Source organism: Sardina pilchardus, chromosome 15 (genome assembly GCF_963854185.1).
Source record: "Sardina pilchardus chromosome 15, fSarPil1.1, whole genome shotgun sequence".
In the NCBI taxonomy this organism is placed as follows: Eukaryota; Metazoa; Chordata; class Actinopteri; order Clupeiformes; family Clupeidae; genus Sardina; species Sardina pilchardus.
The window spans coordinates 18,107,563-18,131,646 of NC_085008.1; the positions used below are offsets into that span (position 1 = coordinate 18,107,563).

The 24,084-nt window shown below is 46.6% G+C and overlaps 1 protein-coding gene across 2 annotated transcripts in view; it reads right to left on the reverse strand.

Moving 5' to 3' along the window:
• slc9a7 (solute carrier family 9 member 7) overlaps window positions 1–24,084 on the reverse strand; it is a 47,840-nt gene that overhangs the window by 6,360 nt on the left and 17,396 nt on the right. The window contains exons 8-15 of one of the 2 annotated variants that reach the window (XM_062557054.1): window positions 23,960–24,065; window positions 23,487–23,575; window positions 21,974–22,087; window positions 20,747–20,858; window positions 20,462–20,615; window positions 10,173–10,229; window positions 6,016–6,076; window positions 3,726–3,808 (exon numbers count right to left, since the gene is read on the reverse strand). In XM_062557054.1, the coding sequence (XP_062413038.1) occupies window positions 3,726–3,808; window positions 6,016–6,076; window positions 10,173–10,229; window positions 20,462–20,615; window positions 20,747–20,858; window positions 21,974–22,087; window positions 23,487–23,575; window positions 23,960–24,065 (776 nt within the window). The remainder of the gene's footprint in view (window positions 1–3,725; window positions 3,809–6,015; window positions 6,077–10,172; window positions 10,230–20,461; window positions 20,616–20,746; window positions 20,859–21,973; window positions 22,088–23,486; window positions 23,576–23,959; window positions 24,066–24,084) is intronic. The other variant, XM_062557055.1, reaches the window with a different exon arrangement.

The window sequence follows — 24,084 nt, forward strand, 5'->3', positions numbered from 1 at the left end:
ACCTCGAATGGCAATACAATGCTGTCGAGTGACAAAGTCCCTTGCAGCGTGCTCAATATGTAGCATTATCACAGTATTAACACAGAATTACACATGTTCTCCCGGGGTCTTCGTTAAGCCCAACGATTTAATCATATCATACTCAGTATGATCAGTGGATCCTGACCTGCATGTTATCTGTACAGGGGCTGCAGAAGGACATAAGAGCAGCAAGCCGGATGCTTTACATCTTTCGTATCTTGCCTTCCTTCATTGAAAAATAACTTTTTTAATACGGCGAGTACTTTTCCATCGTCTGCTATAGGCACAGCCAGGATAGAAATGTATGTCAAAAGAAAAAAAAAAAAAAGATATCAGGGCTGTCATTTTTGGAGCGTCTGATTAAAAATTAAACTGGAGCACCAAAGGTCAGACAAATTGGGGCTCACGACGTTGAACTGGGACGAGAGGAGGCCTGCCAGTCAGACTCGGGAGTCCGACTCGCGTCGGCTTCTCTGTCTCGTGCCCCGGCCCCCTGAGCGGAGCGGCGCTGTTGAATGCTGGGAAGCCGTTTACCAGAGAGTGTGTTTGACCAGTGAGAGTGCCGGCAGAAGCGGGGGTGGGGAGGGGGTGTGATGGATTAACTTCGCCGCAGGCGACAGCTGAGAGTGTAAATGAGTGTCTCCGTAAGAGGATAACCAACACATGACTGGGATGGTGTGTGAGCGAGTGCGAGTGCGAGTGCGTGTGTGTGTGTGTGTGTGTGTGTGTGTGTGTATGTGTGTCTGGGTGAGTGTGGGTGGGGGGGGGAGTGTGTGTGTGTGTGTGTTTGTGTGTTTGGGTGAGTGTGTGTGTGTGGGGGGGAGTGTGTATGTGTGTGTGTGTGTGTGAGAGAGAGAGAGAGAGAGTTGGGGGGGGGGGGGGTGCTTGATTAGAAGGCAGATGAGGTCAGGGAGAGGGTGACACTAGCACTGGCACTGTGTCCCCGCTAGCCAGTAGCGACACAGAGAGAACACCAGTGCCAGGGAAACCCGCAGTTCAATTCAGGGCCCCACAAACAGCAGGCTTCATGTCAAATGAGATACACAGGCACCTGAGGCACACTCTAATGCTCAATTTACAGCAATTACATGCGATTAAGGCAATTACATGTTTTGCATTTAACACCCCCTTCAAACTTAACAAACTCGAAAGAAAACCCTTATGTGTAGGCCAAGTCTCATTCGAAACAAGCGTCAGCTAAATAAAGAAATAAATAAATGCCTGCAAACTATGGACACTGCATTTCACCAGACTATGTTCTCTTTCACAGTGACGGTAGCACTGCAACAGCAGCGATGGGGTGCTGGTGTGGTTTGTCAAAAACATCACACTTCCGATGGTGAGAACCACAAAGTGCATCAACAGGACACCCAACTGACGCAGACGACGTGCTTGTCTTTTTGCCAAATGCCAATTCTTAATTGCACAAGGAAAACAGCCTCGGGGGACTCTAAACACACACGGTGGCGAGCTAATGAATGTCTGCGCTCGTGCTCTGCTGTTCAGCGGAGCTCCCCAGGCTTCCCCCGGGCGCCTGAGTTACCGTGGTGTGATTCCATCGAGCCTCTCGCACACACACACACACGGCGGGCCCCCGAGGGGAGACGACTCCGCTAGACGCCTCGGCTCGACTCGCGTCGTCACGCTTCCACACCTGGGGAGGCAATGGCTGCAGCTGTGGAGGAAGTCGGGGGAGAGTTGTGTGCCTCTCTCCCTGTGAGAGAGAGAGAATGTGAGTTATCAAAGACAGTTTGTGTGTGTGTGTGTGTGTGTGTGTGTGTATATATGTGTGTGCGTGTGTGTGTGTGCGTTCCCTTAAAGGAGTTATTTACAGAGTTCGTCTTGCACTTGCCACATTCTGTTACCCATTTCAAAACATTAAAACCTCCGGGGTGAAACCAACCAGAAATACACAGAGGAGGGCCTGCCTACAACTACACTCACTTACAACTGACTTACGCGGGCCTCAAACAGTGGGACTTCTTAGGCATTAACGGGTCACGTGCATAAAGCTGATTTGGCAAACAATAACACAGCTCTCACCAGCTGGGCTCTAGATTGAGCAATAAGAGATTTAGAGAAGGCTTCATAGATGATTCACAGATTTAACCATGCTGGACAGTTGTGAACCGTGAGCTACTGGCCTAAACCCATGTACCGTGCAAAAGCTCTGCCAAAGGCTATGGGAGTTCACATGATGGGAGTAATGGCCAGGACAACACAAACTTAAAACATGTACACCCCTTCTGTAAGTGAATTGAAACAAACCGTGAGGAAGAAGAAGCGGTCAATTTCTCCACACAACATTTCACGCACAACATTGCACAATATGAAATACAGCTGCCGGAAAATTAAAAAAAAGACCAGTGACACACAAAATGGGAATTTAAAGGAGAAGTTCAGTACTCTTCAAGCTAGGGTCTATATATAGATAGTCTAAACGTTTTACGTCAATTGGTGCGGTTTTGTGTAAGACTGGAATGACAAAATAAATCTGTGCAGTTTTGAGAAAGACTGGAATAAGCATTTAAAAGTACATAGCATATAGCATTTGGGGGCAGGTACGCTATGTCGAAGTAAATTGCATATAGCTATTAACTAGGCATTAAACGTCTATGCTACTATGGAGAGGGTCTCTAAAGCCAAACTGAAGCCACCATCTTGTGAAAGTCTCAATCATCTAAAAACAGGCCCTACATTAAAGAACACAGAACAGGAAGTGAAATAATAGAGAATACAGATCTTATTAGAATAGAGATTTAGAGGTTCTTCCTTGTTTCTGCAAATTTAATTTGCACAAGGGTGTACTTCTCTCACCCGGCAGCTACTCAGCCAAACCCTAACCAACCACAAGAATCTAAAAAGAGTTGTTTGGAACGGGAGGAAGAAAGAAAGACTGACAGCGGTGCAATGTCTGAAAGTGAGAGTAGTGAATTTAGAAGTTAAAGTTTCAGTCTTATTTTCCTGAAGAAAGTTTGCTTATATGCTTTAGAGGACAGTGTCTGCTGTAGTAATCCAAATGAGGGGAGGCTGCCATGTCTTCCTCTCTTCCCAATGCTGATCAAAACCACCCAGTCCTGCCTAATCAACCCCAGAATTATTCAACACCTCTCTGGTCTGTTCAAACACTGATGTCTGAAACAAATTCAAATCCTCCTCCGACCTAAGCGATGCCAGTCAGCCCCAATCATTTCCATCCTCTCCTTTGCACTGACAGACAAGATGGAGATCTCACATTTCCGTGACTCATTATTTGCATTGGTCTACCGCTGTGCAATTTGAGCTGCCTAGCTTAAGCATAAAAAAAGAGTGATGAGGCTTTGTGTCTACATCTCCTTCTCCTCGGTCTCCGTGATCAGAGGTGCAAGTGTGTGCCCGTGTGTGCATGTGTGTGTACATGCGCGTGTGTGGGTGTATATGCATATGCGTGGGCATGCTTGTGTGATTGTGTGGGCATGCTCATATGAGAGTGTGTGTGTGAGAGTGTGTGTGTGTGTGTGTGTGTGTGTGTGTGTGTGTGTGTATGCGTATGCGTGTGCATGCGAGCGTGTGTTTGTGTGTGTGTGTGTGTGTGTGTGTGTGTCTTCCCCATCCCTCGAGCCCGTTGTGAGTCCCATCTGGGCGGCTGCAATGAGAGCTACACATCCTCAGCTGTCAGGAGCTGCAGAGCCCCCACACACGGAGCGGAGAATCAGAGAGGATACTTGTGATCAAAGGTGTACCACAGGCGGAAGAGCCAGGCGCTCTCCTGCTTCGTCTTACTTGGGCCCTCCCCCTGAGCACCATCCTGAAAGAGAGACACAGACAGAGACAGAGGGAAAGAGAGGGAGAGGGAGAGAGAGGGGGAGAGAGAGAGAGACAGGGAGAGAGAGAGACAGACATAGAGAGGTTATTTTTTTTAATCATACATCAATTCTTTGCTTGCTCAGAAATAAGTCACTTTGTCATGCCAAAAAGCTGATCTGATTTTCAATTTGAGAAGAGAGAGGGATGAAAGAATGAAAGAAGAGAAGGCGTGATTGAAGAGAGAGCACAGGTGTTCGCTGGAAAAGAAAAAAAGCAACAGCTATCTTGCTCAGGCCTCTCCATAGAGCAGAAGAGTCTTCAGTACTGAGAGTCACAGATGGGCCTGGATCTGAACCCTCAGCACACAGCATGGCTGAGCGTGTTGCCAAACTACTCGACATCAAAAGTGCTTTTCATCTACCAACTCAACGGTCAAATAGCCAAACTCCCACAGGTGTGGCACATGTCAGGGCTTTATCTTATTGGAAGCAACAGTGTGCATTCACCTCCAACATCCACCTCTTCACAAGGTGCATCTCTTCGTCTCTCTGCCACTCCCTCTCTTTATCAGTGTGTGTTCTTCATCTTCATCTACATCTGCTTTGAGGTCCAGAATGATTCATCTCATGAGATGGAAGGAGCTCGTTAATGAGCAGATATACCCTGAGGTGTGAAACCAGCAGTCTCTAACGACATACACAAACACACGCACAAAAAGATAGAAGCTTCATCACACCTAATCAAGCTTCCCCAAGTCGCCTGTGGATCAACACTCTCCTACGACCCGCAGGTTCTAAGAATTCACAGGAATGTGACACAACCACACACACACACACACACACACACACACACACACACACACACACACCTGTTTATCGCCACACACAACCCTGCGGAGACAGAGACCTTCCCCCAACTGATGTTGGAGAGAGGCAACAGAAGGGAAGAGAAGGCCTCTAACCCATCCAAACCATTTTGTGGTTTGCGTGTTTCTGCATTTGTCTTCGTTTTAAGGGAAGGGAGGGGTCTGAAACACCAAAAACGCAGAAGACACACATGTGTGAATGTGTGTGTGTGTGTGTGTGTGTGTGTTATGTTGTGTGTGTGTGTGTGGTTATTTCAGACCCCTCCCTGCTGTTATAAGAACACTGCTCGGTCCTTCCGCTCTCTCCATCTCGGCTCTCTCGGCTGCCTCCCTGCGTCTCCTCTAGCTGCACACTCTACACTGCCCAAGACATCAGCCCACCGTGTGGCAGGATACAGACCAGATCACAGAGCACAAAGAGAGAGAGTGTGTGTGCACGTGTGTGTGTGTGTGTGTGTGTGTGTGTTGTTTCTCAGCAAGTAGCCCAGGTCATAAACCCAAAGTGTGGCAGGAAAGACACCAGAGCACAGGCCATCTCTAGGCCATATGTAGCTGGTTTCAGAGTGTGTGTGTGTGTGGATGTGTGTGTGAGTGAGAGTGTGTGTGTGGCCAAGACAGTCACTGTGAGGCAGAGAATAAAAAGGTCCATTGAGTGACACACGGCAGTGGAAACTAAAATGAAAAAGTGAAAAAAGAAAAGAAAAAACAAAATCAAGCTGCACCCTTCGAGAGCCGGGCTCTACAGAAAATACGGGCAACAACAAAGCGACCACCAAGGCAAAGGAGGAGAATGGAAAGAGAAGTGAAAGTGTGGCAGAGAGCACGACAAAGATGGCATAGATAGATAGCGAGAGAGGGAGCGGGAGGAGAGAGAGAGAAGAAGAAGATCAGAGAGAGAGAACGATAGAGAGACAGAGTGAGAAAGAGAGAGCGAGAGAGAGAGATGCAAATATAGAGACAGTGTGTGAAAGAGAGAGATAGAGAGAGAGAGACAGAAAGATAGTGTGAGAAGAGAGTGTGAGAGAGAGACGGAAGGATAGTGTGAGAGAGAGAGAGAGGCAGAAAGATAGAGTGTGAGAGAGAGAGCGAGAGAGACAGAAAGATAGAGAGAGTGTGAGAGACAGAAGGATAGAGTGTGAGAGAGAGAGACAGAAAGATAGAGAGAGTGTGAGAGAGAGACAGAAGGATAGAGTGTGAGAGAGAGAGGAGATGCGTGAGAGAGAGGTAGTGCGATGGCTGGTGACCAGAGAGATGGAGGCCGTAGAGGGAGGGGACAGTAGAGAGTGGGGTGTGGCCTGTGTGTCCACACTGCAGAGAGGCAGACGGCGAGACATTAAACTTACTCCTTGCAGGACCTGGAAGCTGTCCCCACACTGCTGGAGATCCTGGTCGTCCACTCCAACCCTATGATACACAGAAAGAGATGAGCGTGTCAGTAGGTGTGTGTGTGTGTGTGTGTGTGTGTGTGTGTAAAATATACTGTAGGCAGTGGCAGTGGAGTGTTCAATCACATATAGACATCCGCATATGCATATGCACACACATACACTTACATAACCATAACCACCACAACCACGCACACACACACACACACACACACAAAAGAAAATAAACACGGCAGAAGGAAGACAGGCTTCATGACTTATTCACAAGCGTGTGTCAAACTGCTGACTGTGAAGAAAAACGCTCGTCTGTCATGGGAACCACAAAAACAAAGATCTCATTGAAAACACCTGAACATACAGTTTGTGGGTGTCTCTGCGTGTGTGTGTGTGAGGGGGGGGGGGGGGGGGGGGGATAACCTGTCGACATGTCAACATTTACAATATTCCTACTGCTCTTTCTAGTGGCATAGCAATCTTAGTAAAAGTGATTTTTCACATTATGCAGCAGACAGTCAGCCTGCTGTGTGTGTGTGTCTGTGAGTGTGTGTGTGTTACTTCTGTTTCTCATGGTGTCATAGTGATTTGAATACAACAGATGATTTTCAACATCCAACCTGGTTTGTGTGTGTGTGTGTGTGTGTGAGTGTGCTATGACCCTCGACGTGTGTGCTGTGTTGTGAAGAACTGAGGCGTCGCGTTACCAATGGAAACAGAAACAGAAACAGAAATGACCTCACATGCAAATACAACAGACGGGTGCTACAGTGCCACCAGTAATAATTAACGCATCTTTGAGACAGTCTCTAACTCTTGGTGTCCAGCAGTCAACAGGGAGACAGGTCCAGTGAGTCAACTAATGACATCGTCCCTGATGCATGTATTTATCATTTCAAGTTTTATTTTTGTTTACTCCTGTAAATATTTCTGTAGGTATCTATTTGTCACGTCCTTCAATCATGAGTTGGCGTGCTGAACTCAAAACTGTCATCACTGGCCGCTGAGGGCTACTGACTTTGTAGTTTGATACTGCAGGTTGGAAAGCCAGTGAGCATGTAAGAACAGCTTTTACAGCATGGCACTGCCAAATGTCATGCCAAAATACACATACATTAGCTAGTAGCTAGTTTTCACAAGTGCCAACTGGGCTGTTTGCATTTGCAAGGCAAGAATGATCTCTCTTTGCTATAAAGAGCCATTGCAACTACAGCTGAGAGGGTACACTGCAGTCCAGTCTGAATAGATCTGGGTTGGGTTGGGCTGTATGACCTTTCAACCTGTCCACTCAGTCCTTGGCTTCACGTCGGCGCCCTCCTCATTTGGCATCTTCTTTGGAACAGCGGATTTAATTAGAACAAACCTGAGACGAGACAGAGGGGTGACCGCGTGTGCCTGCGCGTGTGTGTGATGGCAGGGGGTGGCATTCGGCAGACCCACGACCAGAGCGACAGATGACCAACACGAATGGAAGCCAACTAACTAAATGGCAACAGGTCTTTCATTCCCAAAAATCTGCTACATGCCTGGCCACAGGCCTAACCATGAGGATGGGTTTCCTGATGGTGTTTATTGGTGTTCCTATGAGTATTTTTTGGTCGCTTTGGACCTTGACAACCATTTGAAACAAAACGGAGTGCTGGGCACAGGACACAAGCTAATTTAGACAAAAACAAAAACAAAAACAAAATCTCAATTAGCATTTTGCTTTTTTGTCAAGAGAAAGATCAGTCCATGGGCATCATGAGTGAATGAATTTAATGTTGTGTGTGACTCTGTGTCCTTCCGGTTACACTAGCTTTGACTTTTTCCCCTTCCTCTGACTCCGGCGACCGGCTCTGGCAAACACGAGCGTTTTTTAATTAACGGAAAATGTCACGCAGCGACGCCACCGCTGTCAGTGACGCAGTTAAAGTCCCCCTGCCTTTCACAGGCCTCCGCCATGTCTGCTGTGTCTGTGGAGCCAAGACCCCCCCCCCCCCTCTCCCCTCTCCACCCCCACCCCAGAACCAGGAAAAAGGCACCAGGAAAAAGTTTTCCAGCTCAATGGGTTTACAGTGAGGAGGGTGGTGGGGAGGGATGGTGTTGGTGGAGGGGTGGGGGTTTGAGAGAGAGAGGCTCTGAACCGCAGAGCACCAACTGTCCAAACAAACCTCCCCGAGTTAAGATCTCCATACGGGGAAATGGCACAGGGTCGGGGTGGTGAAGTAGTTTCTTCTTCACTGCCAGCAGCAGGAGTCAGAACGGAAGGGAAGGGAAGAGAGAGAGAGAGAGAGAGAGAGAGAGAGAGACAGACAGACAGAGAGAGAGAAATGGAGGAGAAAGTAAAAGAGACAAAAAGAAAGACAGAGAAATAGAAAGACCTACAGAAAGAAAGAAAGAATGAAAGAAAGAGAGAAAGAGAGAGAGAGAGAGAGAGCTAGAAGGATGGCCAGTGGAGACTGGGGGAGAGAGAGAGGTGAGAAGGAGGTCAGAGGCTCTGGCAAAAACAAAGAGGGGGCAGGGGACTTGAGGGGAGGAGGAGGGCCTATGGAAGTCTCCGGAAGTATCTGCAGCAATCAGGAGGCACCAGAGCAGGAACGGAGTGTGTGTGTATGTGGGGGGGGGGGATCTCTCTGCTTCCGCCGGGAGAGAGTGAGAGGGGCTGACGAGGATCAGGATGGAGTTAAGTTTCACTTGCACAGCAATTGAATTGTGCAGCATGAATTGTACATGCTGCACAGTACAGTGCAAACTAATGTTATGAACCTACACAGACCATACAAAACACACAAAAAACATCTCTCATCCGCCCTCTCTCAGTCACACACACACACACACACACACGCAATATCATTCTCTCCAAGTCAAGCATATGAGCGCACACACACACACACACACACACACACACACACACACACACACACACACACACACACACACACACACACACACACACACACACACACACACACACACACACACACACACACTATCCCTTGCACGCTCTCTCTCTCACACACACACACACACAGCTGATTAATTTCCTAAAACCATGGCTTTATGGCAGGCATTGATGACCCTGGATGTGGAGATTCATCGGTTTGGCCTGATTCACCACTGTGCCCCTGCGGCCTCTGGGCAATAATCTGCTCATCTGCTCAGCCACTGGGCTGAACGGCTCCCAGCAGGCCACACATGCAAACCTCACCAGAGAGAGAAACACACGTCATGCTCACACACACCCGCACACACACACACGCACACCCGCACGCAAACACACACACGCACACACACACACACGCACACACAAAATGGCAGGAGATTACAAAAAAAATGGTTTGGCTAAAAACTGGCTTGGCACGTGCACAGGATAAATGCACCACTGGGACGAGTATAAAGCGCCTCTGAAGCTGGATGGAGGGGGACAATCAAACCACTTACCTCACAGGTGCCAGAATGTTATCTAATTGTATTGAAGTAAACAAACAGGTAGGGCTGTAACGATACACCAAACCTACGTACCGGTAAGTAAGGCGGGAGATGTATATTGCTCATGTGGCCAAGTAAACGGCAAAGCACTGTGGGAAACACTAGAAGGGGCGTGTCAGAATTCTGGCCTTGTTTCACCGCGAGTCCGCGACACAGGTTCGTAGATATGATTGAGTGCCGCAATTTCGGTTTTGGATATGCAAATCGTTACAGCCCTACAAACAGGCAATCCCACCACAACACTAAAAGATGCTGAGAGAAGCCTGTCATTGTGTTTTAAAATAGTCAGATGCATGTAGGCTTAAGGGATACGTTTATCTACGTGCAGTTTCATTACGGGTGAGGCTCCAAAATAAGATGATGTCAATGAACCTCTCCTGTGACAATGAAAAAATAATGAAAAAAAAAAAGCAGAAAAGAAAAAGCACTCTCAATGGCAGGAAACAGGAAGAAGAGAGAAACATTCCACAGTGCTTAATCGTGTCATCCCTTATCACGGTCAGCAGCCGCCACGGCTCCCTCTCCCCCACCGAAAGCACCGCAGGGTGACCGGAGCAAGACCCCCCCCCCCCCCCCCCCCCCCACTCAAACCCCGCCGCCACCACCAGAGCACCTGAGCACCCAACACCAACCAACAACCAACGGGTCACCTGTGGTACCACCACGATGGCTCCTGCTTCCAGCGCGCCTCCTGGACGTCGCCCACTCTGTGTGCGGCAGAAACAGACCTGTTGAAGTGCGCTGGCGCTTACCCAGCCGTCGCAGCGCTGCTGACTCCTATAACAAAGTGGAAGGCTCTGGCACCGATCTATCATATGCGTGCCAAAATGCGAGGGTCAAGCTGGAGTCAGAATCTGCTGCTTACATAGTCAAATGCAACATGGCTTACCAAGCAAAGAGTGATATTACATTTTGTCCCTTTCTGACAGACCACTGGAGTCATTCAAGTTTAATTTACTTCAATTGCAATGCTACTATCAGATATATGCAGTCTGATCACTGCTATGTTTCTGCTAGAAAGTATGAACACAGGAAATCCTAATGGCATTCAGAGCCATATTTTCCCATGCTCTTCATTTGAAAAGTGTGTACAATACGCACCTTTAAGCCTATATGCCCATTCGCCCCTCGACTAAGTCACTTTAGCGCTATGAAGCCAGTCACTTTTGGAGGAGCAACTCCTGAATCTGAAGTGAGCAAGATTTTCACACTTTTTCTGCTATGTACTTCTGAAGGCTATAACATTTACTGTATTTGAAGTGAGCAGTATAAGCCTTTTAAAATACTGTAAAGCAAATGCACAATTTCGATGCAGTTTCAGAGAGAGAAGGCTAAGCCTGAAACTTGCAATTATGACTTCTTGTCTTGACTCCTGAACATCAGCCCACCAACTATCCACATATCTAAATGAAAACATTAAACTGACAAGGGAAATGGTCAAGGTTACCTACAAGCTAGAAAATAACACATTAGCTTTTTATGAACGGAAATGACATACAAATTACAAACAAACAAAACCATATTCACTGTATAACCCACGGCTCATAGTTGGGAAATTAGGGTAACAACAGTTAATGAGAAAACTCAATCTTTGGTGAACTGAGATGTATCCAACCAGATTTGCAGCTTTGCCCATTGCAGTGAGCGGAGGTAATGATTCTCAAATAGTGCTATCAGTGCCATCTTGGACTAAGAGCCAGGTGTGTATTGTGGCTAGGATTACTGGTGATTATTTACATAATGTCTGGTAAATATTTGCTTTCATAAACAATGTTTACACCTTCTCACAGAAGCAAAGGGCAATTTACTTTGACGTAGCGCTATTCACCATCCAAAAATAGCCCCTAGGTTGTTGTTAAACCGATGGTTGCGCAAACTGAGATGTACAGTAGGAGATGCAGCACACCAACAGGGCTGGACAGGACATGACTGGCAGCACAGCTCAAGGACTCTAAAACAATCTCAGGAACAGTGGGAACCAGCGCCGGACAGTGCTGACCGGACACCGGACACTGTGCGATATCTTCTCTTGATATTTGGTGTGTGAATAATACTGTGAGCAAAGCAAACTCAAATGGAAGGTGATACCGTGATGGACAGTGACTGTAAAATAGTCACCTTGTATTAGCAGAGTTTACTGGACTTTGTAGATTTGGGGATACTGTGATAGACAGTGTTTATGTTTTATCGTAAAATACATTCACCTTCAGCCCTGTCTGAGTTTCCTGCAGTTTAATGTTACTGCAGATCAGATCATTCTGATGACAAATATAAAACCGGCCCAATGGCAGCAAGAAATGTTCATGGGTTTAAATGGGGTGAGAGTCAGAAGAGTAAGAGTCAAGGAAAAACAGGCACAGAAAAGGGGAAGGAGAGAGAGAAAAGAGAGTGAAACAGAGGAACCGTAAAAAGGAACAGCTGGGGTAAAAAAAAAGGCAGAGAGCACAGTGGTTAAGTTGGACATTAAATAATCTCTCTTTTGCAGGCTAATATAGACTGCTGCTGCTGCTGCCGCTACTACTGCCGTTACTGCTACAGCTCAAACTGTCCCTACAAAACCCCAGCTACAAGCAGATGTGTGGGGTGTAGTAGGGGGGTAAGCCCAGACTAGTTTAAGCCTGGCGGCCACCTCGTTCCACCCTGATCACCCATTTAATGCCCATATGTGGGTGACTCAACATGGGGGATGACACTGTCTAATCCTAAAATGTGTTCAGATCAGTTATGTGTCCGACCGTGTGCAACAGGAGTTCAAAGTGCAAGAACATATTCTGATGTAATCTGTGAGGATGACATACAACAGCATTCCATGGTACAAATTAATGCTACCACGGGCAAAATGTAACAGGAGTTAAAAGCAGGGACATTTCATGGAATTGTAGGTCTTCCTAAAGACCAAAACTGACTTTCTGACTTTCTGACTTTCAGTTCACTGTGAGGTCCAGAGGCAGGAGGGTAGGAAAAGGGGCTATCCTTAAAATAAAGAATTGAATTGAATATTTACTTAAGGTTTAGGTTTGATGCAGATCATAACTATATGAACTAATGCATGACTATGTGATCTAAATGTCACTGAAAACAAAAAGTGGCATTCATTCATCAGACAAGTTCTGATCCTATCTTAGAAAGTTATTTATTTCAAGGTACAGAGACAATTCCCAGCCCTCATCAAATAGTGGCTATCTATCTGGAGAGCCATACATACATTCTCCTCAGTAGCAGCAGGAGTTGCTGTAGGAGCAGCAGCAGAAGAGGAGGATGAAGCAGTGGGCAGCCTGCCCAGTGTCCTGATGGGGCTCTCCTTTCAGCCATGTGTTAGCGCACGCACACACACACACAGTCCCCGTGCTCCAGAGGGATACACACACACACACACACATGTACACACACACAGTGTGTCTCTGTGCTCCTCAGACGCACGCAGGCACGCACGCACGCACGCACGCACGCACGCACGCACGCACGCACGCACGCAAAACGGAACAATATCTATACATCTATTTCATGTATAAGCACCTTCAACAATTTTCAGCTCGAGAAGAGCAGCGTGCTTGGTGTTGCTCTGAGAGGGGAGTGAATGCGGCGGTTGCGGCTGACACTAATTGGGGACTGAAGTTTTTGGTGCCTCTGATCCGGCTAGACTTACAGCTTGACTGCTCTCCTCACTGCGTGCCTGCCTGCCAGCCAGCCTGCATGCCTATCTGTCTGTCTGTCTGTGGGGACTCAGGCTGCATTCTGAGCAGTCTGAGGGTGACAGACATGGATTGCAATACGGGTCTGGAGACGAGCCATTTGGTCTATTTTGCAATAAGGTGAACACTATTAACATATTTTGCGTGTTTGATGCCAATCAAAAGTCTCGTTAAGGCAGGATGCCGTGTAGGGGTACACACATCGGAACAAAAACCACCATAGCGCGGTCTGGTTCATGAAATTGTGGGCGCTGCGCTTGACGAGAACTAAACAAAGATTGTCGCCAGACGTGCGGTCTCATCACAAAATGCCAGTCCAAATTAGTGCCCGTCGAAACGGGATAATCCCGCAACACACAAACCTCGTCACAAAAGGCAAGGTCATGGATTAAAAGGACGAAAAAAAAACAGAGAGGGCGCTCCGATTTATCATATTGCGGATTGAAGACTGCATTAACCGACCAACAAACAACTTACACAGATGAAACCGTGCGCCACAATCCAAGCGAGCAATCTGCTCGATGACGATGCTTACGTCAGGCATCCCCCAAACGCCTGCATAGTGCACACAGGCTTCACTGTGCTGGTGACAGGCATCAGCAGAGCACAGTGGGAATCAGCTGCATGGGGCGACCGCTCTGAATGGTTTTTCCAACATGCCATCGGCCAGTCAGCCTCTAATAATTGGACATTGATCTGTTTCAAAGTCTCGATATGGGTGTGGGTGTGGGTGTGTGTGTGTGTGTGTGTGTGTGTGTGTGTGTGTGTGTGTGTGTGTTTCTGCATGGCAGTCACATCCTATTACACAGACATGCTTGGGTCCTCATGTGCCGCTTTCCTGGTTTGAATGGCGATGTTGATGGTGATGAATAAAAACCCTCTCTCAAAGACTAGTGGATTTCATGAGAGTACTCTTATTGACTGTCAACCAAGTACTCTTTCTGTATGTGTGTGTGTGCCTGTGTGTGTCGGTATGTGTGTGTGTGTGTGTGTGTGTGTGTGTGTCATGTGGCCTTTCACCCATTACATAGAATGGCCCCACTGTGGCATCGCTCCAGATCGGATACTTTTGAGAGGAAACTTTGGCTCCCGTTTTGTTTTTGTTCCTGTCACTGCATACGAGCAAACCCTAGAAAGAAACTCCCAGCCCATCCCCACGACAACCCCCCCCCCCCCAACACACACACACACACACACACACACACACACACACACACACACACACACACACACACACACACACACACACACACACACACACACACACACACACACACACACACACACACACACACACACACACACACACACACACACACACACACACACACACACACACACACACACACACACACACACACACACACACACACACACACACACACACACCACCATATTGTATAAGGATTTAGAGCGCTATATTAATCAAGCTTTGAGAGCATTAATTAGCATTAGCGAAGCATGCCTAATATGCACATTTTTTTACTGTCTGTTATGTGGAGGAGATGCAGAGATTAAGCGTCTTCTTCTGCTTGGCCTTGAGACAGAGCAGATGTTGTGAGTTAAACAGAGAGCCGGTCCCGGCATTAAGGCCGCTGTGAGGGGCTTCGTCTAGACGCTGCTTACTTAAAGTCGCGCCCGTTCCCTCACAGTCGATCCTCGCAGCGCTCAACGCGGAGGAGAGAGGAAATATCTACACGCGGGCAAAGCAGAGTGTTTACACAGACCCGCTACACGGAAATGGATTCATGAACTCTAACGGCGGAGTGGCTTTTAGGACAAACGAAAAGGAAGCTCGCTGGCCAGCCACGTCCTGGCTTTGCCATCAACCGCAGAGAGAAAGGGAGAGAAAGAAAGAAAGAAAGACAGAAAGAAAGAAAGAAAGAAAGAAAGAAGAGAGAGAGAAGGAATGGATGAGTATTTCTTTCTCTCTGTGTGGCATGACCTACATTTTGAGGAAGGAGCAGTGGGAGAACGCCGCTCTCTGTTGGCGCGACAACTGATGACCTGTCACTCTCTCCTGACTGCACTGCGTGAGATGAAGACAGAATTCTCTGTCACCCCTGTGGCCCATGGTGAGAGAGGAAAAACAGCAGGCCCTGTAGCGCCAGAGCCTGACAAACACAGCGACAGGGAAGGGGGGGAGGGGTGTGGGGTGGGAGTGGCAGCATGGGGGTGCGAGGACCAGTAGGGCCCAGCTCGAACCCTGTTCGACCCTCTTCTGCGCTACCACACCCCCCGCCCCCCTCAACACCCTCCCTGTGGCCCGCTTTGCTACGAGACGAGCCCATACTTATGTCCCACACTGAGGCTAAAAACAGATTGCATGCGCACACAGCGGAGGGCACCGCAGGCCGCTGGACTTCCTCCAATGGAATGACAAGCCAAAGTCCTGTGTGATCCACTGCCTAGTTCATTCATGATAGCATTCATGCCGTTTCACAGAAGCAGCAGCAGCAGACTGCTATAATATATACCTTTGCTCTTGGAGGCCATAAACTGGGACTGCTGCTCACACATTTACAAGAGGGGATGTCTTGGCATGTTTTTTCCCCACAGTGATCAGTAGGACAACCTTAATGTGCTACATGATCGCACTGTACATTCTTAAACTCAGGAAGAAACATCCCACACACACGCGAGTAGGGCAAAGGTCACCAAAAAAACCCAATGCATCATGGGTACCTCTAGCACATGTGGATTAGCAGCGCTCCTCAGGAGTCGTGTGTGACGTCTAGACTGGGATGAAAACATTGTTACTCATAAGACGTGGAGATGAGATGAGATTTTAATGACTCAGCCATCAGTAGGAGGACAAACCTAATTACATTACATGCTAAAGCTCTACACTCTGAGGCAAACATGAGGGAGGACCAGACAGAGAAGGTAAACACTGCTTTTTTTTTGTTTTAATCAGACGTGGATGAACAGATCACTTCCCTTTTGGGGTCGCGCACGATGCCTGGATTACAATCAAAGAGGAAACGCTCTATACATAGCAACAATAACTTTTAGATTTTCCCAGATTAACAAACTCTGAACAACCTATCACCACGCACATGCAGCAGGCAAGTCCTGCAGGGCTACTAAACGCTTGTGACAAAAGCTGGCAAACAGACAAGATACTCCGACTGGGAGCCATTTAATTCCCAATTAAGCCCCAATACCTCACATCAAATATGATTATGTCAAATGTGATTAGATTGGAGAAATTACGCTGCTGGACTCGTGCTGCTCCGTGGACAGGCGCTCCAACAGCGAGCCTGATTGAGAGAGTGGCCAATGACCCGGAGTGACCATCAAATCATTGCGGTCGCCGGCCGCGATTAGCTAACCCGTGCTCCCCAAAAACAAGAGCTGTGGGCTACTACAACGAGGTGCAGCGGGCGTGCTGCGTCCCACACAGCACGACGCGACTTTGCCGACGGCAAACTGAGCTCTTAAGCCGAAGCACAGCAGCTGCCATTCACATCAGTCCTGGTAATCCTCTTTTATTCTGATGATGGGGGAGCCCGTACCAAGGCAGGAAAAATAGAAAGAAAGATGAGAAGGAAAAAAAAAAAAAAACCCCGCGGAGCTGGATGTGGGAAGCCCAGACCCAGCCCCAGACTAGCCGGCCCGTCGCTCGCCTGCTGAGAGCAGACCAGACGAAGAACAGAAGTGAGGGGTGGGGGGGGAATCATTGTGACAAACACACAATAAATCCAGAAATAAAGCCCACCCACTTCTCTGCCTGTCTTGCTGTGCTACCATAGTAACAGATGGCATCAAAAACAACAACACTGTTTGCAGTGTCATCCTAGAAGTTCAACAGCTTGTCACTCCAAAGCCAGTAGAACACGGTGGTAACCTTCAGAGTAAGTATGCAGCACCTCACAGTATCGCCTTCGCTTCTACCATGTGCAGTGGAACAGAAATGGCCAATCATAAGAAAAGGAACACAGAGACAGACTAGAGTGTTCCTGATACACATGGCCTGATGCTCTACGACGATCTCATGCCGGAAAAGACAGCCTGTGTTTACACGTGTGTTACGATGGCGCGAACTGCTCAGAAGAAAGATATGTGACCGTTTTGCCAACACGGACCAGTGTTTTCATAGCAGGACAGTGGTGTATACAGATCACTCTTCAAAGAACACAAGTTCAGAGATCAAAGACCTTCAAGCAAAGCCAAATGCTCTACGACAGGGCTCTTCAATTAGCGGCCCGCGGGCCGGATCCGGCCCCCGAGCTACTTTGTAGTGGCCCTTGAAGTGTTGGCTGATGTTGTCATATGAGCAAATCCTTATATTCGGTAGAGACGTAAATAGCTGGTGGAAAACACGATAATGGAGGTACAGCGATAGGCTACACTGCGAGTAGCGCCTATAAATAATGATCTGTGCGGTGCGTTGCCGTTGTGGGCTACTGTGTATTATGCAAAGACGTTACTTGTGCCTTGCTTCGTTTTTACGCAGCGTCACCAACATGTTGACGTGCGCCAAATCCAAGTTGTATCCCTCAAACCATGAAGCATTTTTGGTGCATGAAATCTCATCGGTAGTGTGCCTCTCCAGTTCAAGCAGATCCTCGCGAAAACATTCACCACTCGTAATTGGAGCAAATAGGAGTCGGTTTAAAAGTTTAACGTTGGTGGCATCAGTTCTGTTGCATGTTCTCACTCGCTCTGAAGTCCTGCAGCCACTGCACCTCAGCCAATTGCACGTAACGTTTAGAACGAGTGGAACATAAGTTTAATCTTAGCTTAGTTTCAACGTAAATTGCCACTGCGTTGGAGTATAAGCTACTAACATTTTAACGGGTTGCACCCATAGGTTGCACCACGCAAATAGTTTCAGTGTGAAACTAATACGCATCCATCGCCTTGATGTCAAGTCCACTGTAAGTAACATTGATTTGTGAACACCAATCATCCAATTTAAATGGTGGGAACGTTAAATGTACAAGTATGTTGAGAAAAGTGACATATGCATTTAATTAATATGAACACTGTTTTGAAACCTGTTTGTACCCATTGGAAATTGTATGGACCTAGCAGTTACTGCGCAAAGCTCAGATTCCATTGCTGTTAATGTTATCACAGATTTCATATTAGCCATATTAGCAATGTAGATCCAGTGTCACCTTCCCAATGCCTACCACTGTGGTAGTATGGGCCTGTGGCAGAAATATTCCCAAAACACAAATACAACAAAATAACCACCAAAAAACTATATTGTGTTTTTACAAAATGCAACATATTGGCAATATAGATCCAGTGTCACCTTCCCAATGTGGGCCTACCACTGTGGTAGTCTGGGCCTGTGGCAGAAATATTCCCAAAACACAAATACAACAAAATAACCACCAAAAAACGATATTATGCTTTTACAAAATGCAACATATTAGCAATATAGATCCAGTGTCACCTTCCCAATGTTGGCCTACCACTGTGGTAGTCTAGGCCTGTGGCAGAAGTATTCCCAAAACACAAATAGGCTAACCACCAAAAACCAGTATTATGCATTTACAAAATGCAACATTTGAAAACCCATATTGGTGCTGTTGTAGTTTATTGTAGTTACACGTGTACGTGATTACTCATATTTCCAGCTGTATTTCTCCGGCCCCCCAGTTGTGATGAACTGGCCCCTATTACAAACTAATTGAATAGCCCTGCTCTACGATGTTAACAAAGACTGAAACTACATTTTGCAACTAGTTGAAAACGTACCTTCCCATGACGTGCTAAAAAGCTACACACAGGATTCTATAAAGGTGAAAACAATGTTAAACTATAATCATCATATTGTCCCTTTCACCTATCCACTTTTCATCCATCTATAAATGACAGAAACGTCTGTCTGCCCATGTATGGGTTTACGAGTCGAACCATTCGTCTGAGCAGTGCCAAGTTTGACATTGCTGGAATAAGAAATGTGAAAGATATCTGTAAAAGAAGCACACATTGGCTTTCGCCACTCTACTGTAGCTACTCCCTCTCTCACTCACACAGCACTGTAGGCTACCAGAGAGGATACTTGGCCCTTCGGCAGAATTGAATCGGCAGGTAAAAAGTTAAGCGTGTGCAAGATGTGTGGACGATTATCATGTCTGGCCTCAACAATAAGGACTCCCTGAATGCAGTTTCCTTGTAAAAAATAATTCTGTGGATTTTGCAACACCATGCCAACAAACACAGGTATGGCTACTTCAAAACAACATAAATCATGTCACTTTGATACTTCAAACAGCCCAGACTACGGTCTTTTGTTGAATAAACAAACCACAATTCCGACTGCAAGGTCCCAAATTGAAACAAGCAATAGTCCCGAATTTAAGGACGCTTCAGAATGCCACACATGCAAGCAGGGTCAGCTACAGACAACGAGTGGCAGACAGCACGTGATGTCACTTACAGACTACCAGAGACATCGCTGCAAATGTCATATGATGAAGCATCATTCCACAAAATGGTTTATCTTTTTCTATCAAGTTATTCAATCGGCTAAACATATAATCTAAACGCAAAAGCTTTAGGCTTATGTCATTTTGATCAGCTAAAGACAACAAGTGGCAGACAGAGCATGGCATCCCTTATACTGTAGGTTACCAGAGATTGTTTTCACATCAGTGCAAAGTTCATATGATGATGCATCATTCCACCCAACAGTTTGTCTTCTCCATCATCAAGTTATTCAATAGCCTAAACAAATAGCTTCCTTGACTCAAAACAGCTATTAGGCTGATGTCGTTTTGATCTGTAAAAAAATGTCACATGCAGCCATGCTTAAATTCTGCTCACTGCACATTATACTGCACATATTACTGTACATTATGATGTAATATTCAGTATTCATTATTGAATGCTTAGAGCTGGAATTATGCCTTTCCCTATCATCCTATTTTTAAAACAGGCCTACCTGTGGGTATGTAATTGGGCTACAGGTTTTCTACAGGTATAGCACGTTTCAATGGGCCCTGCACTGCTAGTTTTAACACTGACTCATAGAGTTTCACCAAAGCAACTGGTGGACAGAGTGTCACATTGAAGGACAAGACTTTAGCGCCACCTACTGGACGCTGCTTTAAAAAAAAAAAAAACAGACTGGCACACAGATTGCAAGAGCAGATAGTGGGAACATTAGTGGTAAGGAAAAGAGAGAAGGAACAGGAAGGAAAGAGGAGGAGGGAGAGAGGGATGAAGAGAGAGGAGAGGGAGAGGGGGAACAGGAAGAGGGAGGGTCCACACAGTCAGTCACTGACCTAATATGCAGCCAGGACAGCATGGGAGTGGTGCCACCACCAAACACCCAGACGGTGAAGAAGACGATGAGGAGGGTGGTGGTGAACATCATCTGGCGGGCATAGGTGGCCGTGTCCCGGATTGCCAGCGCAAACGCCATGGCTCCTCGCAGACCTGGAGAGTGGCAGACAGACAGACAGACAGACAGACAGACAGACAGACAGACAGACAGACAGCTCTGGTCATACCACAGAGAATGGCTAAGAAAAACACAGGATGTGTGCATGTGTGAACGGTGACGTTACCTGCGAACATCATCATGTGCTGGAAGTTCCCCCTGATCTTGTGGCGGCGGCCCAGGTTGAGCAGGAAGGACAGCGGGTAGATGTTGGAGGCCCGGCCGATGAAGATGGCCAGCTGCCCATCGGGAAGCAGTTCAGGAAGGAAACGCGCCTACTGGCTCTCAGAATAACTCTGGGACCTCATGGGCATCTAGTGCTACTGGCACTTCTCACTGCTACCCAGCTCCTCCTCAGTTCCTCCTCAGATCCACACACTATATGCCTTATCAGAGCGGGAACTGTCTGCCCATCTGCAGTGTTACTAATGCCCTATCCAGCGCTAAACACACACTAGACAACAAGCAATCACAGTAAGCATGTAGCAAGAAGGACATGTTCCATGTAAGAAGAGCATGTAGATAAGATATACTAAATACACTATACTACATATAGCACTATATATTGTGGCAATGGAAAACCGAATAAGAAATAAACTGAACTGAACTGAACTGAATAACAGATCATTTCACTAATATTCTGTATTTTTACTAATAATACCGATATTTTTCCATTATTAGCAAATACACACACCCATCACCTAATTATTTATCATGTAATAACAAGATAAGGATTCTTGCTATAATGTGAGAAATTAATAGCATGTAATAAAATAATTTCAAATATCATCATAATTTAAAATATATCTGTAAATAAACTGTATGTAATGTAAAACCATCTTTAAAAACATGTCATAATAATTCACTACGCTTCCATAGGAATCAGATCTATTGCAGACAGTCAATCAGAGTTGGCACCACCGTTTATACTGTGAACTAACTATTCATGGGTTTCATCAGGTCCCTTTCCACAGGTGTATAAAATCAAGCACTTAGATTATGAACACTGCATGGTGCTTGATTAATACACCTGTGGAAAGGGACCTGATGAAACACATGAATACAGCTATGCTGTCCATTACTATTGTCTATTTATGACAACAGTAACTACAGCACTGCCGTAATTTCCCAATATTAGCCGCGGCGTATACATTCATTTTTCAACATTTCTTCAGTTATGAGATTAATACGCAGGGGCAGTTAATATGGTATGAATATGGTTTTGTTTGTTTTAACTTGCATGAAACACTATCCTGCGGCTTACACACAATGCGGCTAATACACAGGAAATTACTGTATGTAACTAATCATTGAAGGTGTAAAGTGTAACATAAGAGGTGATACAAAAGGATACAAAAGCCCCCAAGATAAAGATGGGGCTGAAGATGTGGTTCTGGAAGGTGAACAGGGCCAGGCCCATATAGGAGAAAATGAAGTTCTCTGCCAAGAAGTGCAGCACCTCAAACAGCTGAGAGAGAACACACACACACACACACACACACACACACACACACACACACACACAAACACAAACACAAACACATGTACACACACACATTAGAAAAACTAGAAGAAAAATATTGCAAGAGAAAAATACCTAAGTGAGCATATACATGACATGCACTGTACATGTATATGCTGTACATGATAGCAAATTCCTCAAATCTCACATTAAACAGCATTCCACTGTGTTCTTAGTTTTTTTTCTTTTTTTTTTAAAGGAAGAGAAACTAGTTTCACAAAGTTGAGAAATCTCCCCAGTTCTTTTGATGAAACATTCAATTGGCACAAAGAGCCTCCCACGCTCACAGCAGCATGGAGTCTTTGAGTAAAACAGACAGTAGCTTTACAGCATATGAAAAACCGAGTGGAACCACTCAATATCCCCCATACCAACCCCCCACTCTCCTAAAACTTTCTCTCTAAAGCCCTCATCCAAATTAATCTCCACAGAAACTCTTGAGGCTTCAGTAATTGGAGTTTCAGCCTACCTACCAACCCCCCCCCCCCCCCCCTACACACACACACACACACACACACACACACACACACACACACACACAATCCCCGGGTGTCATAATTACACGTCCATGCCAATCTGTCTCACACTAGCGTCGAGACACTCGCTCGGAGTGACGCTGCAGGGGAGTCGGGCCGTCCTTTAAACCGCCGACCGCTGACGGACAGCCCCACGCTGTGACTGGTTTTGAGGAGAGAAACTTTCTACTCCCAGGATGCCACCAGCCCAAAGAAGAAAGAGCTTAGCCGCTAAATATCTTCAAGTTCCCCAGCATGGTTTGAAACTCATTAGCCTAAAAGAGCTGATGCCTCCAAATCCTAGTATTTATCAGCAACTTTGCTGGCAAGGCAAGTATGTCTGGCACTGAAATTCTTTGTCAATATCTGATTTAGCATGTACATTCTGTAATCATGACAGTAATTAGTGCGACTTATTACTGTCACTTTATTCCAACTAACAGGAATGGACAGCTCAGTATGTACTGTAAAACATATTGCATTTCATAGAAATGTCACTGCGTGGCTTCCATCACAGAAACAGAAACAACAATCATGTTTTCAATGTTTGCATGTGGTGAAAACACACACACACACACACACACACACACACACACACACACACACACACACACACACGATCCCCTGTGCTCTGGCTCCCCCTGGTGGAGGACTGTGGCCAGAGCATGAGGTGACCTCATTTAGCCCTGATTAGGGTCACTTGCGGGTTGATTAGAAGGCCATCTGTCACTGGCCTTTTCCAGCGGAGCGGACACAGGGTAGGAGGAAGGGGGGGGATTAGCCAAACCAGGGGAGGTCAGCGCCCGCTAAGATAAGCCCATGTTTGTTACCTGTTTGGTGCGCTTGGTGGACTCCTCAGACAGGTTGTTGTGCGTGTAGTGGGCCTGGGTAATCCCACAGAACAGCACGGCCACCACCCCTGCGGGAGAAGGGACAGCAGCATTTTGAAAAAACATTTCCCCTGTCAGGTAATTTACTTGCACAATAGAAGTTCCAAGAAAAATGCACCCACTGATTAGAGAAGCACACATTTAACGAGGAGGATGTTGTGGAGCCATTTTTAGAGTTCTCTACAAATGCATTTTGCAAGCAGTCAATTTGCAACTCAAAAGTGGTCCCATAGAGCAGTATTACCCAGCCTGTGCGCACACACGCACACGCACACACACGCGCACACACGCACACACACACACACACACACACACACACACACACACACACACACACACACACACACACACACACACACACACACACACACACACACACACACACACACACACACACACACACACACACACACCTGTGAAGCCACAGGCCTCTGCCAGCAGGAAGGTGCTCCAGGACATGAGGAAGAAGAGGGCGGTCTCCAGCAGAGGGAAGCAGTGCAGCTTAGTGAACTTGGTGACGTGGCAACAGGGGTCAAGG